The following is a 19,775-nucleotide window of genomic DNA, read 5'->3' as shown; positions in this document are numbered from 1 at the left end:
TAGTCTCCCAGTCCCTGCCGCTGAAAAACATCTCTACAGCATGATGCTGCCATCACCATGCTTCACCGTAAGGATGATACCAGGATTCCTCCCCATGTGACGCTTGGAATTCAGGCCAAAGAGTTCAATCTTGGTTTCATCAGACTAGAGAAACTTGTTTCTCATGGTCTGAGTCCTTTAGGTGACTTTTGGCTCCAAGCAGGCTGTCATGTGCCTTAACTGAGGAGTGGATTCCATCTGGCTACCATAAATGCCTGATTGGTGGAGTGTTGCAAAGATGGTTATCCTTCTGGAAGGTTCTCCCATCTCCACAGAAGAACTCTGGTGCTCTGTCACCCCCCTGACCAAGGCCCTTCTCCCTCGATTGCTCAGTGTGGCCGGGTGGCCAGGTCTAGGAAGTCTTTGTGGTTCCAAACTTCTTCCAGTTAAGAATAATGGAGGCCACTGTGTTCTTATGGACCTTCAATGCTGCAGAAATGTTTTGGTACCCTTCCCTAGATCTGTGCCTCGACACAATCCTGTCTCTGACGTGTACTGTCAACTGAAGGGAACTCAATATAGACATGTGTGTTCCTTTCCAAATCATATCTAATCAATTGAATTTACCACAAGTGGACTCCAATCAAGTTGTAGAAACATCTCAAGGATGATCAATGGAAACAGGATGCACCTGAGCTCAATTTGAGTCTCATAGCAAAGGGTCTGAATATTTATAAGGTTTTTCTGTTTTTAATTTGAATAAATTTGCAAAAATGTCCAAAAACCTATTTTAACATAATCAAATATAAAAATGTTGCTTTTTAACTATTTTTACAACCAAATGTTTATGATAAAGGTTGATTCTTGTTTGGGTTGACAGGTTGGATTCAGCAACAAATCAAAGCACTTTCTATCACCATACTATAGCCCTTGTCTGCAGTGGCCTCAAGGGTGGAATATTATTAATATTTTTCTTAATTAGATAATAATAAATATTATTTCAAAAAACCTGCAGAAAATGCGGTGTTTCTATGTCAAACGGTTTTGTTATATTTCAGTCTTCTGTGATGTATATAAAGAGTAATATTGGGATACAAACTCAACATTGAATACATTTCAACTCTATATCTGACATGGTATAGGTGTCTTCTTTTTTAAAGCCCATTAGTAACCATGTAATAAGATAAAGAGTACCAATAAACATAATGGTAAAAGTCACTGAAAGTTTTAAGCTAAAGCTGCATTAAGTAACCTTTTGGGCGACCCGACCGAAGCATGTAGAAATGTGAGTTATAGATCTGTCATTCTCATTGAAAGCAAGTCTAAGTAGCGGAAGATATGTTCCGTGTGTGCTATTTCTATGCATTTCATGCTTAAGTTTTGTTTTTGCATCTTTTACCTTCAGTTTTGTACACCGGTGTTCAATTAAGCTGAAAATAATATAGTTTGGATTATTGAAAAGACATTGCACAGTGGTTTATACGGTACAATACATTCTCTACACTGCTTGTTTTGTCACTAACTGAAATTAGGCAAACTATTAGAATTTTAGCAATCAGGAAATGTCGGAGCGATTTCTGCATATTGCACCTCTAACAAGTATGCTGTTAACATCCATATTCATCATATTTCACAGGGAAACCTCTGAGAAAGCCAAAACAAAAGACTCTACCGAGGTGGAGCAGCTCAACCATATAAATAGAATAGAATAGATAGACCATCACAGAACATTGACTTGAATGGGTATTACCGTTTTAGTAACTACATTTTTATGAGCCAGACATCCTGTGGAAATCACATCTTTCGGAGATCTGGGCGAGGTAGCAGAGTAAACACAACATTTAATCTAGCACGCAGCATGCCCCTTCCTTTCTTTGTCTGTAATGAGCGATACACTTTACTATATTCTCTATGTTTGATGATACAGAACTTAACTATGCATTCACAAGTTTTCAGAGCCCTATCCCGATACCCCCAATAGAGATGGAATGAGAATAATACTTCATCTCAATGGGTATTCCTCTGTTTTCTCCTCATTCATTAGACAAATCGTTCCCAGGAAGTCAAACTGTGTGTGTGTGAGTGTGAGTGTGAGTGTGAGTGTGTGTGTGTGTCTGTGTGTGTGTGTGTGTCTGTGTGTGTGTGTGTGTGTGTGTGTGTGTGTGTGTGTGTGTGTGTGTGTGTGTGTGTGTGTGTGTGTGTGTGTGTGAGTGAGTGAGTGAGTGAGTGAGTGAGTGAGTGAGTGAGTGAGTGAGTGAGTGAGTGAGTGAGTGAGTGAGTGAGTGAGATAATAACGGAACATAACCTGTCTCTAATTATTCACCCACCAAGAAAAAGAGGAAAACATTTGAGATTGAGAGATAAATAATTCATAAATGAGTGGAATCGTCACTGTCGTTGTTCAATGTCTGGATGTATATTTACTCCAATATTGTTGTCTGCATTACCTGACAGAATGATAATCTTTCACTGCTTGTGCCCCAAATGGCACCCTATTCCTGACATAGTGGGGCCCAAAGGGTTCTGGTCACAAGACGTTTGCCATGTAGTTAATAGGATCCTTTTGGGACATTACCACAATTGTATATTCTGTCATGATGCTGAAGGCATCTCGCCTAAAGTATAGATATGACCTAGTAGAGATATGATCTAGCCTAAAGTACAGATATGACCTAGTAGAGATATGACCTAGTAGAGATATGATCTAGTAGAGATATGACCTAGTATAGATATGACCTGGTAGAGATATGACATAGTAGAGATATGACATAGTAGAGATATGACCTAGTATAGATATGACCTAGTAGAGATATGACATAGTAGAGATATGATCTAGTAGAGATATGACCTAGTATAGATATGACCTAGTAGAGATATGACCGAGTAAAGATATGAACTAGTAGAGATATGATCTAGCCTAAAGTACAGATATGACCTAGTAGAGATATGATCTAGCCTAAAGTACAGATATGACCTAGTAGAGATATGACCTAGTAGAGATATGATCTAGTAGAGATATGACCTAGTATAGATATGACCTGGTAGAGATATGACATAGTAGAGATATGACATAGTAGAGATATGACCTAGTATAGATATGACCTAGTAGAGATATGACATAGTAGAGATATGATCTAGTAGAGATATGACCTAGTATAGATATGACCTAGTAGAGATATGACCGAGTAAAGATATGAACTAGTAGAGATATGATCTAGCCTAAAGTACAGATATGACCTAGTAGAGATATGATCTAGCCTAAAGTACAGATATGACCTAGTAGAGATATGACCTAGCCTAAAGTACAGATATGACCTAGTAGAGATATGACCTAGCCTAAAGTACAGATATGACCTAGTAGAGATATGAACTACTAGAGATATGATCTAGCCTAAAGTACAGATATGACCTAGTAAAGATATGAACTACTAGAGATATGATCTAGCCTAAAGTACAGATATGACCTAGTATAGGTATGATCTAGCCTAAAGTACAGATATGACCTAGTAGAGATATGATCTAGCCTAAAGTACAGATATGACCTAGTAGAGATATGACATAGTAGAGATATGACATAGTAGAGATATGACCTAGTATAGATATGACCTAGTAGAGATATGACATAGTAGAGATATGACATAGTAGAGATATGATCTAGTAGAGATATGACCTAGTATAGATATGACCTAGTAGAGATATGACCGAGTAAAGATATGAACTAGTAGAGATATGATCTAGCCTAAAGTACAGATATGACCTAGTAGAGATATGATCTAGCCTAAAGTACAGATATGACCTAGTAGAGATATGACATAGTAGAGATATGACCTAGTAGAGATATGACCTAGTAGAGATATGACATAGTAGAGATATGACATAGTAGAGATATGATCTAGTAGAGATATGACCTAGTAGAGATATGACCTAGTAGAGATATGACCGAGTAAAGATATGAACTAGTAGAGATATGATCTAGCCTAAAGTACAGATATGACCTAGTAGAGATATGACCTAGCCTAAAGTACAGATATGACCTAATAGAGATATGACCTAGCCTAAAGTACAGATATGACCTAGTAGAGATATGAACTACTAGAGATATGATCTAGCCTAAAGTACAGATATGACCTAGTAAAGATATGAACTACTAGAGATATGATCTAGCCTAAAGTACAGATATGACCTAGTAGAGATATGATCTAGCCTAAAGTACAGATATATATATATTTATTTTTTTTACCTTTATTTAACCAGGCAAGTCAGTTAAGAACAAATTCTTATTTTCAATGACGGCCTAGGAACAGTGGGTTAACTGCCTGTTCAGGGGAAGAACGACAGATTTGTACATTGTCAGCTCGGGGGTTTGAACTTGCAACCTTCTGGTTACTAGTCCAACGCCCTAACCACTAGGCTACCCTGCCGCCGCAGATGATCTAGCCTAAAGTACAGATATGACCTAGTAGAGATATGATCTAGCCTAAAGTACAGATATGATCTAGTAGAGATATGACATAGTAGAGATATGACCTAGCCTAAAATAGAATAGAGTTGTGACCTAGGCTAAAGTAAAGTAAAGATACAGTATGGCCTAGACTAAAGTAGAAATATGACCTAGTAGAGATATGACTGTTTTCCCTTTTTATGTTTCTATTATTCCCGTCTCAAATCATTGTGTGTGTATGTGTTAATTCTTCTCTCCTTGTGGGAACCTAAAATCCCCGCAAGGATAGTAAAACAAGGAAAAATCTCCCTCGTGGCAACATTTCCCACATCCCCATGAAGACTATTTTAAATGTAGGGATTAGGTTTAGGCTTAGAATTAGGGTAAGGGGTTAGTGGTTAGGGTTAAGAGTTGAGAGTCAAGTTTAGGTTTAGATTAGGTATTAAGGTTAGGGTTAGTGTTAGGTTCAGGGCTTAGTGGAAATAGGATTTTGAATGGAAATCAATTTTATGTTCCCACGAGGATAGAAGAACAAACAGTTTTGAAAAAAGTACCCAACTGTCATACTTGAATAAAAGCGAAGAAACCTTCGTAGGAAATGGCTAGTAAAAGTGAAAGTCACCCAGTAAAATACTACTTAAAAAAAGTAAAAGTCTAAAAGTATTTGGTCTGAAATATACTTAAGTATCAAAAGTAAAAGTACAATTATAAATCGTTTCATATTCCTTACATTAAGCAAATCAGAAGGCACCATTTTCATGTTATTTTAATGTACGGATAGCCAGTGGCACACCAACACTCAGACATCATTTACAGACGAAGCATTTGTGTTTAGTGAGTCTGCCAGATCAGAGGCAGCAGGAATGACCAGGGATGTTCTCTTTATAAGTGAGTGAATTGGACCATTTTCCTGTCCTGCTAAGCAGTCAAAATGTAACGATTTCTTTTGGGTGTCAAGGAAAATGTATGAAGTAAAAAGTACATTATTTTCTTTAGGAATGTAGTGAAGTAAAAATAAAAGTATCAAAAATAGAAATAGTAAAGTAAAATACAGATACTCTAAAAAACGACTTAAGTAGTCCTTTAAAGTATTTTTACTTAAGTACTTCTCAAGTACTTTACACCACTGAGAACAAAATATGTGTGTGTGTGTGTGTGTGTGTGTGTGTGTGTGTGTGTGTGTGTGTGTGTGTGTGTGTGTGTGTGTGTGTGTGTGTGTGTGTGTGCATGTATATGTGTGTGTGTGTGTGTGTGTGTGTGTGTGTGTGTGTGTGTGATAACCAGAGATAAACTAAACAACGTGTGTTTTACTGACCCTGCAGTTACTCAGTTCCTCAGCGGTGAATATGATGTTCCCACACTTCTTCCCTGGGATCCCACTGGAGAGAGAGACAGTTCAGGGAGAGGAAAGAAAGAAATACAAAAAATTATACACACTGGTTTCGGGTCCTGTGTGGGTGATTTGTGTACATAATTAGCTATTGTAATGCATGTGGAATGGATCTATTAGTGTGCCTCTCTGTACGCAATCATGTGTACATGGTATGGATGGTAGAGACCTGGATTGAAATAGATATGGACACACACCATAGCTCACCTCATGCTAACAGTTGTGGTCTAAATGGTCAATCCTGATACCTTTACTACCGCACCTTCAGACTCCAAATCAACAGGTCAGAAAACAGCCCATCACTCCACATTAGCACACCACATAATACACCCAGTGGAAGAGGCCTGACCTCAGATCAGATTTTGGGATGACTAAATGATCTTTCATATAAACAGACCAGAGCAGTCCAGGGAGATTCTTCTCCCCCTTCACACATGTTCTGCATCCCCAATGGCACCTTATTCCCTATATAGTACACTACTTTTTACCAGAGCCCATAAATAGGGAATAGGGTGCAATATGGGACGCAATCATAGAAAATAGATGAGGGGTTACCATTCAATCCAAGCAGACCAATTATTTTTAGGGCATATCGGAGTTTCTATCAAATGATGTATGAGGTGATCAGGGAATTATAATGACATTCGATTGAAAAATGGAGGCTGGGCGGGCTGGTGTTAAGAGGGGAATCCCTATTTAACAAGGGGCAGCTTTTACATTTCTGGTACCGCTATTGATCAATTTGTTGTTAGCCATGGTTTGGGAATAGTTTCATTAGACGTGTGTCAATGACAGAGGGAGGATTAGAAGCATCAGGTTTCGCTTCCCAAGAAGATCATTTATATAGAAAAACAATTCACAATGTTTGACCTTTTAATGGCGCCAGACCATTGCTCTGCAAGATATCAGTTTGTCTCCGTGGATGGTTTGTTCCTCAAGGTTCTGTTTTAGAACCACTATTGTTTTCACTATATATTCTACCTCTTGGTAATGTCATCCGGAAACACAATGTCAACTTTCACTGCTATGTGGATGGCACACAGCTGTACATTTCGATGAAACATGGTGAAGCCCCAAAATTACCTACGATGTTTCAGACATAAGGAAGTGGATGGAGGCAGATGTTTTATTTTTAAACTCAGACAGAACAGATGCTAGTTCTAGGTCCAAAGAAACAATGAGATCTGCTGTTGAATCTGACAATTAATATTTAAGGTTGTTCAGTAGTCTCAAATAAAACTGCGAAGGACCTCTGCTTTACTCTGGACCCTGATCTCTCTTTTGACGAATATATCAAGAAAATTTAATGGACAGCTTTTTCCATTTTCGTAACATTGCAAATATCAGAAACCTTTTGTCGAAAAACGATACAAGAAAAACTAACTCATACTTTTGTCACTTCTAGATTAGACTACTGCAATGCTCTACTCTCCGGCTACTAGGATAAAGCACTAAATACACTTCAGTTAGTGCTAAACACAGCTGCTAGAATCTTGACTAGAACCAAACAGTTTTATCATATTACTCAATTACTAGCCTCTGGCTTCCTGTTAAGGCTAGGGCTGATTTTAAGGTTTTACTGCTCACCTACAAAGCATTACATGGGTTTGCTCCTACCTATCGCTCTGAGTTGATCCTGCCGTACATATCTACACGTACGCTACGGTCACAAGACGCAGGCCTCCTTATTGTCCCAAGAATTTCAAAGCAAACTGAAGAATCATCTCTTCAGTAGGTCCTATGATTGAGTCTATTTGGGCCCAGGGGTGCGAAGGTGAACGGCAAGGCACTGGATCGACGAACCGCCCTTGCTGTCTCTGCCTAGCCGGCACCCCTCTCTCCATTGGGATTCTCTGCCTCTGACAGTATTGCGGGGGCTGAGTCCCTGGCTTACTAGTGCTCTTACATGCTGTCCCTAGGAGGTGTTTCACTTGAGTGTGTTGAGTCACTGATGTGATCTTCCTGCCCGGTTCTGCGCCCCCTCTGGCTCGTGCGGTGGAGGAGATCTTTGTGGGCTATACTCGGCCTTGTCTCAGGATGGTAAGTTGGTGGTTGAAGATATCCCTCTAGTGGTGTGGGGGCTGTGCTTTGGCAAAGTGGGTGGGGTTATATCCTTCCTGTTTGGCCCTGTCCGGGGGTGTCCTCGGATGGGGCCACAGTGTCTCCTGACCCCTCCTGTCTCAGCCTCCAGTATTTATGCTGCAGTAGTTTATGTGTCGGGGGGCTAGGGTCAGTTTGTTATATCTGGAGTACTTCTCCTGTCCTATTCGGTGTCCTGTGTGAATTTAAGTGTCCTCTCTCTAATTCTCGCTCTTTCTTTCTCTCTCTCGGAGGACCTGAGCCCTAGGACCATGCCTCAGGACTACCTGACATGATGACTCCTTGCTGTCCCCAGTCCACCTGGCCGTGCTGCTGCTCCAGTTTCAACTGTGTGGCTCAGTCGGTAGAGCATGGCGCTTGCAACGCCAAGCGTCGTGGGTTCGATTCCCGCTGGGGCCACCCATATGTAAAAGTAGTGGCCCCAGCCGACTTGTAAGTCGCTTTGGACAAAAGCGTCTGCTAAATGGGATATATATATATATATTTATATATATAACTGTTCTGCCTTATTATTATTTGACCATGCTGGTCATTTATGAACATTTGAACATCTTGGCGATGTTCTGTTATAATCTCCACCCGGCACAGCCAGGAGAGGACTGGCCACCCCACATAGCCTGGTTCCTCTATAGGTTTCGGCCTTTCTAGGGAGTTTTTCCAAGCCACCGTGCTTCTACCCTTGCATTGCTTGCTGTTTGGGGTTTTAGGCTGGGTTTCTGTACAGCACTTTGAGATATCAGCTGACGTACGAAGGGCTATATAAATAAATTTGATTTGATTTTGATTTGATTTGATTGATTGATATTTATATTGGTATGAATCTGCTTCCATGAGATTGTGAAGTAACAATGGTTGACACAACATTCAGAATCAGAACATGTTGACAGACGGTCAAATCCATCATGTAATTGAATGATTTGCTCCAACAACTTGACATTGCATTATACATCCTCTAAGAGATAGGATGATTAACATGCTTGCTGTGAGATCTAAGGGTGTTGTCATAAACACCCTTGCCACACACACACACCTGTCGGGTTGACAGCCTCTTTACAAGGCTGTCCACAATGTTTACAAAGCCCTTGAAACTTCTCTACCCAGCATTCCAGGTCTTCTGTATTCTCTGCTAAGCCACTGTGACAGCCTGATTACTTCACAAGGGCACACTCAGATTTAGTTGCTGTCAGGAAAGACACCCTAACACCCTTGGTTCTGTTAAACACACACATACACACACATGCACAAACAAACAAACACACACACACAACCTCGACCTCCTCCACCTCCTTGTAAGTACAGTCACACCAGCATTGAGATGAGAGGCAGGTAAAAACTCAGACAGCAGCCATCCAAGCCATAATTAATTGTCGTGATTTTTTCCTTCCTCTGTCATTTTTTAAAATATTTTTTGCCTCCTTCTATCCTTCCTCGTTTACAAGAAGCCCTAATGTTGATGATATATGAACTGCCTTGCGTCTCGACTTCTAATGACTTCCACATGTAGCATGTTAACATGAGGCCTTCCTTTGACATTCAACACGTCCCAATTCTCCACCCCTCTCCTGAAGTGTGCACTTGAACACTCACTCCCTGTTATGGATTTAAAATCTTAGGAATGGTTTAAGTATTGGCTAGTGGGATTCTTCCACCATTGCAAGTGCACACTTCTGTAAAAAGGATGATAATCAAGACATAGCCAGTCTCTCACCCCCAGGCCCAATTCAAACACTACCTGAAAGGCTGGATGTCTCTATTGATGCCTTGTGAAAATGGTTTCATCCAGAGGCGCAACTTTGGATTAAAAAATGTGGTGGACATAACTTTATAAACACTAAAAAAATCCAGTCGGGATAAACACTCGAAACAGCCTACCTGACCACTCAGAGGCATCCGCATGGTCCTAAAGCACACAGCTGCCTCGTTTTGTATCACATTCCAATGATAAAACTGGGGGGGGGGACAAAAATTGAAAGTTGCTGCCCTGGTTTCATCTCAGGGATATATTGTGGAACTACAGCACAGCAGGTAATAGAGATGATCAATATGAGTGAAGTCAATACGTCATGTCATTTTAGCATGCCATGTCACCAACCATATCAGATTGTTCTGAAATCGTTTCTGTAGATAGAAACCGATAAGATTAGCATTCCTGAAACATAATTTTGTTGAGATATAATTTGATTGCACCCAAATTGGCCATTTTGATAGGATTCATATTATCTTCCATAAATACATTACCAAACATACAATTTGAACTATAATTCTTCCTAACAATGAGTAAAACATGAGGAATCCCCAAAAAATATCAGTTCTGTATGTCTGACAAGTAGTATGGAGCTGCAGCTTGGAGTATTGTTTCTTCAACCTTTGTAATATATTCCCTGTGAATCTGGTGATAGATTTCTTCCAACTTTTCTTTGCAACTTTGGGTAGAAAACTAATTGCTTTTGCTCATGATTAAAATAAATTGTGTGATCATTCTCACAATTAAAGCCCTCCATGAAAGGAATTCAGTTTGTCCACGTCTTAGACACTTCATTTGTGTACAGGAAACGGCCCCTCGGTTTGTGGTGTATTCCCTTGAAAAAAACGGTCTGGATTAGTATACCATTCCTGGCGATTGGCGAACAGGCAAACCATTAGGCTACAGCAGTTCTAATGGTTTCAATGTTATGGTCTCTAATGGTAAAAGTCCCACCATTATTTTGACTATTCAAGGAGTTGAAGCATTAGGTTGCTAGGAGAAGGACAAACTGAATTGCTTTCATGGAGGACTGGCTTGACCACACAGTTGACCACTCTATTTATTTTAATCATGAGGAAAATATATTTGTTTTCTACCCAAAGTTGTAAAGAAAATGTTGTGTTCCATTTAATTAACACAAGAGACCAGCAAAATGGATAACAGGGTGTGGTGGCAGTAGCAGGAACAGCGGCATCTAGTGGTTAAAACTTGGTAATTTCGAACCCATTTATGGTAAAGAATGCAAGGGACTTTAATGGCTTATTTCTCTGAACAGGGGAAGAAAACCATCACCAGATTCCCAGGGAATACATTTCAAAGGACGAAGAAACAATACTCCAAGCAGAAGCTCCATACTACTTGTCAGACATACATAACTGATACTGTATACTGGTTGTTGTTTTTTAAATAATTTTGTATAATTTTATTGGATCATCATGTCTTACTCATTGTTAGGAAGTACTATGATCCAAATCGGATGTTATGTATTATATATATTGAAGATTATATGAATCCTATTAATTAAAATGGCCAATTTGGCAGCAATCAATTAGCTTAATTTCTCAAAGATGAAATAATATTTTAACAAAATAATGTTTCAGGAATTCTAATCTCACCTGTTTCTAACTACACAAACGATTTCCAAACAATCCGAGATGGTGGGTGTCTTGTACTTTTTGAGGTGGAATGACTCAGGAATGTCAGTGTGTGAAGTGCATTTCTAGTCGCCAGTGTATGTGTGTGGAAGTGTGTGTTTCCATCAGTCTCCACACACGTACCGTTGTCCTCCCAGACCTTCCACTGCCTGCTGAGGTTCCCCGCTCTCCTATACACACACACACACACACTGCTAAACCTGCTGTGTAGATTAATGTTATGTATTTTATTCATCCTCCACAGCTTTACAGTGGGGTTCCCCCACCCTGTCAGCAGGCACTTAGTAGCTGGGCTACAGCACGTTGGCGGGACCCCTGACTGTCACTGTTGTATAATACCAGTTAATTTACACTATTCCCTGTCCTTACATGACAAAACGATTGCAACCATTATAATCCAGAACTTGATTGTAGACTAGATCATCTCCAACACAGTCAATACAGGCCCATTAACTCATACATGAAACAGATTGTAAGGTCTGACCATCCATCAATCATCTAAACAGGGGGAGAATACAAAGTTAGAGGCTATACATAACCTTTGCCTCTGGGGCTTCTGTTGAGCCTTACTGTACATGGACAGAATATTGTCCAGAAATGTGTATGAACCATACAGGCATTACTCAAGCCAACGTTTGAGGTCAACAATTAGCAACTCAACTTTTGTAACAAAGCAAACCTTATTTCAGAAGTGAGAATCCAAAGACGACATACATGTTTGTCTTTGTCTTTGTCTAGGTTTTGCTTGTGATTCTCAGTTTCTGGTGGCATGTCCCTAAGTCCTCTATGAAAAGACTAGAGCCAGAGGGAGTTGAAGAGAAATCATTAATTACAAATAGGCATCCAATATCTATGACCATTGATTAAACACATTTTGAAATGTTATCAATAGAATAGAAGTAGCTAACAGGATTCATCAAAAATAATATACAAAACTAGACTTTGATCTTAAACATACTATACAGTGCCTTCAGAAATTACTCACACCCCTTGACTTATTACACGTTTTGTTGTGTTACAAGATGGGATTAAAATGTCATTTTTTTGTCAACGATCAACACAAAATACTCTGTCATGTCAAAGGGAAGAAAAATTCTAACTTTTTTTTTAAATCATAAAAAATGTAACATTATTATATCTTGGTTCCATAAGTAGAATCACTTTTAGCAGCGATTACAGCTGTGAGTCTTTCTGGGCTTTGTACACCTGGATTGTACAATATTTGCAAATTATTCTTTAAAGAATTATTCAGGCTACGTCAAGTTGGTAGTTAATCATTGCTAGACAGGCATTTTCAACTCTTGCCATATATTTTAAGTAAAAACTAACTAGGCTATTCAGGAACATTCAATGTCATCTTGGTAAGTAAATCCAGTGTATATTTGACCGACTTGGCTGAAAGGTGAATCTGTATACCAGTGTCTGTTGAAAAGCAGACTGAACAAGGTTTTCATCTTGGATTTCGCCTGTTCTCAATTCTATTTATTTTTATCCTAAAAAAATCCCTAGTCCTTGCAGATGACTAGCATACACATAGATATGAAGAGCGCTCTTCATATTTTCAAGCATTTGCCCCAAACATAACGCTTTGCCCCAAACATAACGCTTTGCCCCAAACATAACGCTTTGCCCCAAACATAACGCTTTGCCCCAAACATAACGCTTTGCCCCAAACATAACGCTTTGCCCCAAACCTAACGCTTTGTATTCAGGACATGAAGTTGATTTCTTTGCCAGATTTTTTGCACTTTTACTTTAGTGCTTTTTTGCAAACAGGATGCATGTTTTGTCATATTTGTATTCTGTACAGGATTCCTTCTCACTCTGTCCCTTTTTTATTGTATTATTTTTATTTTTTATTTTTATTTTTTTATTTTACCTTTATTTAACCAGGCAAGTCAGTTAAGAATAAATTCTTCTTTGCGAAGTTGGGGTTTTGTGAGCAAACTTGTCATGGTTTTTCACACCGAGACTGATGAGAACAGGTATAGAAATTTCATTTTAGTTTGAATGTGTTTAGTTTGACCTGTAGATTAAAAACCACCTACGCACTTTAGCAATATTATTCAAGTCCGGACACTCAGAAGATCAATGCCAGCACATTGTGATCGAGCCTGGTTTTCAAAGACACGGCAGGTTACTAGCTACACTAACTGTCTATGATATATACAACATTTGATCTATTCAGGCCAGTCCTCCCTCTTCACATCCCAAGAGTGGGTAGTGCCTAGTGACAGGTAGTCTGAGGATGTGTTGCCACGTCCATGACCCCTCACTCCTGTGGATAAGTTGTTGCCATGGCGACATGTCATTGGTAATAATAGCCAGATCCGGAAAGGACCATCGAGACCAAGCTTCCTTCAGGTTTGTGCTTGGGATATACTGTTTATAGAAAGGCTATAATGTGAGCTCATCACAACTCACATGCATCACCTCACCTCTAGGAGTCTGTGTTACTGTTAAGGTATGGCTAGTCAAGATGAGTGTAGGACTTGGTTTAGGGTGTATTAAGGTAGGGGATAAACGTTTGAATTATAAGCTGCTATTTGCTTTTATTGCGTAATTAATCACTGTGTGAGGTAGCTGCATGTCTATGTCAAGAACACATTTGTCAAAAACGTTAGCTATACATCACTCAAAGGTGTCACAATATAGGTCTCTTTTCACAAAAACTCTGAATAAAATAATGAGATGCACACTACATAAACATCACATGAACATGACTGACAACTGAATAACTTCCTTATATGGATGCTGTAGCCAGTATCTTATTCAAACTATTGTCGGGCACTATCTCTGTCAACCTGCTGTGTAATGAATCAACAGTTACATACTTCTGCACTGTAGAACTTTCTGAACAATAACCTTCAATACGTCACCCACAGCACTGAGTAAGAGCGATAAAAGCATTCATTTCATTGATCTTGATAACTCAGACACCGCTTCCCTAATCACCTGACTTTGACTAGAAAAGGGCTCCACTCAAAGTAGTCCCGGAACGTTGGAAATCAGACGAAACAACAACAAAAAACTACTTGTGGTCTTTCGCAGGGACATAGGTATAACACAGGAGAGGAGCACTTTGCAATTTTACCAGTGCCACAGGTCTACTCAGTTGTCTACTCTCCACAACAGAGAGATCGGTCATGGGCATGACGGAAAGAGCAGGTGGGGAGCGAAGTGGAGGAATGGAAGGGATGGAGAAGGGAGAGAGGATATAGCCCCGAAATAGGGTCTCTCATGGGGCCACTGCACAGGGAGGCGAATGTTCATTTTGATTACAAGGAGGGGGATGCTGGTGGTGTGACAAGCTTGGCCCCTGCTCTACACCCCCAGCCCCTCACCACACCATCCCCGCCCGTCACCCGCTGATGGGAATGACAGGGGGACAGGGCGAGTGACAGCAGGAGCAGCTCATTCAATTACCCGGCCTTCTGATGAAAAACATGTTCACCAGAGAGAGGGAGGGGGACTAGATGGGGGGAGTGGGGGACAGGGAGAGAGATAGAAAGAGGAGAAAGAGGGAGGAATACAGAGAGGAAAGATAGAACAGGATAGAGTGAAAGACAGAGAGGGGAAGGAGATAGAAAGAGGAAGAGTGAGATAGAAAGAAGAAGAGTGAGACAGAGAGGGGAAGGAGATAGAAAGAGGAAGAGTGAGATAGAAAGAAGAAGAGTAAGACAGAGAGGGGAGGGAGATAGAAAGAGGAAGAGTGAGAGAGAGGAGGGAGATAGAAAGAGGAAGTGTGAGAGAGAGGAGGGAGATAGAAAGAGGAAGTGTGAGAGAGAGGAGGGAGATAGAAAGAGGAAGTGTGAGAGAGAGGTGAGAGAGATCAAAAGAGGAAGTGTGAGAGAGAGGTGAGAGAGATCAAAAGAGGAAGATTGAGAGACAGAGAGGGGAGAGAGAGAGATAGAAAGAGGAAGAGTGAGAGAGAGGTGAGAGAGATCAAAAGAGGAAGAGTGAGAGACAGAGGGGAAGTAGATAAAAAGAGAAAGAGTGAGAGAGAGGAGAGGGAGGGAGATAGAAAGAGGAAGAGTGAGAGAGAGGTGAGAGAGATCAAAAGAGGAAGAGTGAGAGACAGAGAGGGGAGAGAGAGATAAAAAGAGGAAGAGTGAGAGACAGAGAGGGGAGGAAGATAGAAAGAGGAAGAGTGAGAGAGAGGTGAGAGAGATCGAAAGAGGAAGAGTGAGAGACAGAGAGGTGAGAGAGATCATAAAGGGGAGAAGGGAAGATCAATTACAGAACAGGAGGGAGAGAGAAAAATGGAAGACACGAAAGACAATCACCTAGAAAAGAGATTCAAGAAAAAGTACTGCCTGTGCCTCCTCTGTGTTTTGTCCCTTAATTCACTCCAATTACCTGAAATAAACATCTCTCCTCTTTTCTCCCCTCTTTGTCTCCCCCAACAGCAATCTGGTAAAGAGCAGCCCACCACTGTGAAACTCTCCCAGATACAATGGGGGCGATTATTATTGGCAACCTTGATAAATATGAGAAGAGAAGACTTTATAAAATAAATAATACAAATACTGAGCTATATTGTATGCAAAAAAAATAAAGTGGGAAATGACATTATTTTATACTAACACATTTGCTCAGCGACAGATATTTGCCAAAGCTCCTGCCAAAATATAAAGCTACAGTAAAACAGCAGCATATGTCTGCACTATCTGTGGAACGCTGCACATTGTAATCAAGAGCTTTCCACTTGGCAGCATGTCTACTTTGTCTTTCTACTTGGCAACAGGTCTACTTTGTCTTGAGGTGGGTGAGAATGAGAGCCTGAGGGTACGAGAGGGAGAAATGCGATAAACGAGGCAAGTCACTTAGCATAAAAGGCTCAAAACTCCAACAGCATTTGTATTTTTTAAGTTTAGTCTTTTCTGGCTGACCTTTTTTTAGTCCCTCCTCTCTCTCTTTTTCTTTCCTCTGTTTCTCTGATTATACCTCACTCACCTCGTCTTTGAGACAGGCCCCCACTTGGGATGAGCTCTTGTCAGAATATACACTCAAAGCCCTCATTCCACCGGAATGACTGAAATAAAAGACTCCCCCCATTTCTTATCTCCCCCCTCCTGAGCACTAGGAATCGTCAGGCGGGGAGTCTCCTAGCATCCCACCACCCACATAGCGTTTAGAGCGTTGGGCCAGTAATTGAAAGGTCGCTGGTTCGAAAAAAAAATGTATCTCCTGGATAAAGTGTTCCATTCTTAGCTTATGCATGCTCTATTAAACTAAAGTCTGTCTAAATTGAAGTCTGTCTAAATTCAAGTCTGTCTAAATTCAAGTCTGTCTAAATTCAAGTCTGTCTAAAGTCAAGTCTGTCTAAATTCAAAATACTCCGTGTGTCTCTGTCTTTCCCTTGAATCCAACACAAACAGTGACCTGCTGCTCTAAAGCATCCTAGCAGGTATACAGTGGTACGCACTACAGCTTGTATCGTTGCCAGTAACATTTAAAGCACTACTTTTGCACCCCATTTGCATGATAAGCCACTTGTATGTAGATGGAGTATTTGGAGCTGTAACTTCATCATCTACCTCAGCTGCATTATCCACCTTACAGACATTGTCATGGCATCATCATATCTAAAAAGCCATAGTGAATCTTTGAGTCAAGGGAAGAGAAGCACCATACATTGTCTGGTTTGGGAAGACAACAGCAACACCACCAAATAGAGAAGGGGTACTCGAGTACTATTTGAAAAGGTCCGGTCACACAAATTTCCTATGTGGAAAAGATCCTAATGGATATTGTCATTTATCGGCGTAGTCACAAACCCCACCTCTCAACCCATGTGACCCTAAGCTGTTCAACCTGTTCACATCCCTCTTGTAGGCCGAGAGAACATTTTGCTGTTTATAACTAATTTCCTGCAATTCTAGCCATTGTGCCATGGGCAAAGAGAAAATGTTGCAGTTTTAATGTCTTTTTTTATATTTAATATTATGTGTTTAGATCATACCAAGGATCATATCCTGACTGAGTTCCTAAATGATTAGTATTTGTTTTGTTGGGACCAACTACTGACCCCGTTCTGGGTCCAGACTGCGGTCCACCTGAGTATGGCTGACAGAGAGTCTAGACACAGTATCTCTACCCTGCTATCTTAGTCCCAGCCAGTCAGACAGTTAATACATTATGCTGATATCCTGAGGGTGGATATGGGGCTATAAATAGCTTATAGCCGATAAAATGCTCACAAAACTAACCCCAGGACCTCTCGTCACTGATGCCAGTACACAGGGAGCGTGCCTGGAAGAATTGGTTAGTTTCCATGTTTCTCAGCGTCTCCTCTTGGTATGAGGGTGACAAGGAGACTGTGGGTGGCATGCTAAAGGCGTTTCAAGCTAATTATCTATTTGGACAAAGATCAAACACCCCACAGTGGAAATTATGTTCAATGTTTATGCAGAGCCCGGGCCTCTGAAATGCTACAAAGTCTCCTTGCAGGGGGCACGAGAGGAAATAAAAGTGGGAAAAATATAGAATTTAGAATTTAAAAAATATCAAAGGCGGTTGAAGGGTTTTGTGTCCTGAGATTGTTGCTTGAGGGATTTAGTGTCCTGAGATTGTTGCTTGAGGGATTTAGTGTCCTGAGATTGTTGCTTGAGAGATTTTGTGTCCTGAGATTGTTGCTTGGGGGATTTAGTGTCCTGAGATTGTTGCTTTAAGGGTTAGACATCATTTAAAAAATATATTTGCTTCCTGGTTACATTTTCCTTTCTTAACTTATGCATGTTCTACTAAATTCTAAATATTCAGTGTGTCTGTCTTTCCCTTGAATCCAAAGGGCATTCTTTCAGCTGCATCATTTTCAACAAATTTCATCTAGAACACTGTCTGGTTTCTTCTTCCGAGAGAGAGACAACAACAAATTCATCGATGTACAGTACAGTGGTTACTGTGTCTGTTGTGGCCTGGTATGAGTGACAGCCTTGAGAGTTGGACTGAAAGAGGTAATATTAAACCAGTGAACAAATATTTTTAGATATGGAGATACGCCTGGGAGAATGAGATTGAGGGCGGGAAGTGGGAGGACATAGAAGCAGCCCGATGTTTTTCATCTGAATCTTAATCTTATCAGGGCAAGAGGTGCTCGAGGAGCGGAACGTAATTATAGGGTAATTTTAGAGCGGTGTGTGTGTGCTGCAAACTTACAGGGATGAAGGAAGGGTTGGGGGGACAAGGACAAAGTAAAAACCATCGAGTGTTCCTGACAAATGAGAAATATGCCAATTATCACTGTATAATATTACATTTTTGCGATCTTTTACGCCACGTTATTATACCAAGTGCTTATAAGCGATGTTAATTTCATCTGTGTTTTTGTTAAGGTGATGGGAAGACAACTGAGAGACACGCAGTTTAATATTCAATCCAGAAATCTTTAAGTCAAGTTGTTACAAGCGCGTGTTAACTTGACCAGTCTTTTCGTCTAGGGGAGCTGGGGCGGAGAGCAGACACTTGGGACGCGATGGACAGTGTGGAAGGAATCAGTATGGTTGGCAAATTAATCGGTGTCACGTTCCTCTTAATTTAACTAGCTGCCCACAGCTCATACATCTCAATAAATAATGTTGGTAGGTTGTTCCTCTTTTAAATTGGCATTTGCTACGATTTAATTTATTTGGGGAACGTGAAACAATCCTCTTGGCCATGGGATATTTCATTATATGGAGAATAATAAATAGTGGGAAGGGAGGCACGGTGCCATCCTGACCTGTGCATTGACTCCCAGTAAAAGAAATACATGGGAAAATAAGTGTGTGTGTAAGTGAGACAGAGAGAGAGCGAGACAAGAGATGGAAGGGTTTGGTCTATAATTTGGTCTTCTAAAATGTCATTAAGTACTGTTATGGTATAAATATGTAATAATTGTGGCAAACAATACCTACCACCTCCCATATCTCTAAACTGCCAACGAACAGATAAGTAGTACAGTTTCCCTGCTATCTCAGCAGATGTATAGAAGGTTTGCATTTCATACTTAACTAAATGGAGGAAGACATGAGGGAAAAAACTGGATTGAATTTTTCAAGGGAGAGAAAGGCATCAAGCAGATGAGGAGGTAGACCTCGGCATAAAAAGGTCATCATGAGGTTCAAGTGTCAGGTCAAGAACTTTGAAAGTGCAGTCTCAAAAACCATCAAGTGCTATGATGAAACTGTCTCTCATGAGGAATGCCACAGGAAAGGAAGCCCCAGAGTTACCTCTGCTGCAGAGGATAAGTTCATTAGAGTTACCAGTCTCAGATTGCAGCCCAAATAAATGCTTCACAGAGTTCCAATAACAGACACATCTCAACATCAACTGTTCAGGAGACTGTAAATCAGGCCTTTATGGTCAAATTGATGCAAAGAAACCACTACTAAAGGACACCAATAATAAGAAGAGACTTGCTTGGGCCGAGAAACACGAGCAATGGACATTAGACCGGTGGAAATCTGTCCTTTGGTCTGATGA

The 19,775-nt window shown here is 40.5% G+C and overlaps 1 protein-coding gene across 2 annotated transcripts in view; it reads right to left on the bottom strand.

Moving 5' to 3' along the window:
- The window catches only part of LOC135541410 (copine-9-like), a 143,164-nt gene that overhangs the window by 37,681 nt on the left and 85,708 nt on the right, over positions 1-19,775 (bottom strand). For both annotated transcript variants that reach the window (XM_064967639.1, XM_064967638.1), the window contains one exon: positions 5,736-5,799. In XM_064967639.1, coding sequence (XP_064823711.1) covers positions 5,736-5,799 — 64 coding nt within the window. The remainder of the gene's footprint in view (positions 1-5,735; positions 5,800-19,775) is intronic.

The sequence above is a fragment of the Oncorhynchus masou genome, chromosome 6 (assembly GCF_036934945.1).
Source record: "Oncorhynchus masou masou isolate Uvic2021 chromosome 6, UVic_Omas_1.1, whole genome shotgun sequence".
NCBI lineage: Eukaryota > Metazoa > Chordata > Actinopteri > Salmoniformes > Salmonidae > Oncorhynchus > Oncorhynchus masou.
This window is presented reverse-complemented; position numbering and strand designations above follow the sequence as displayed.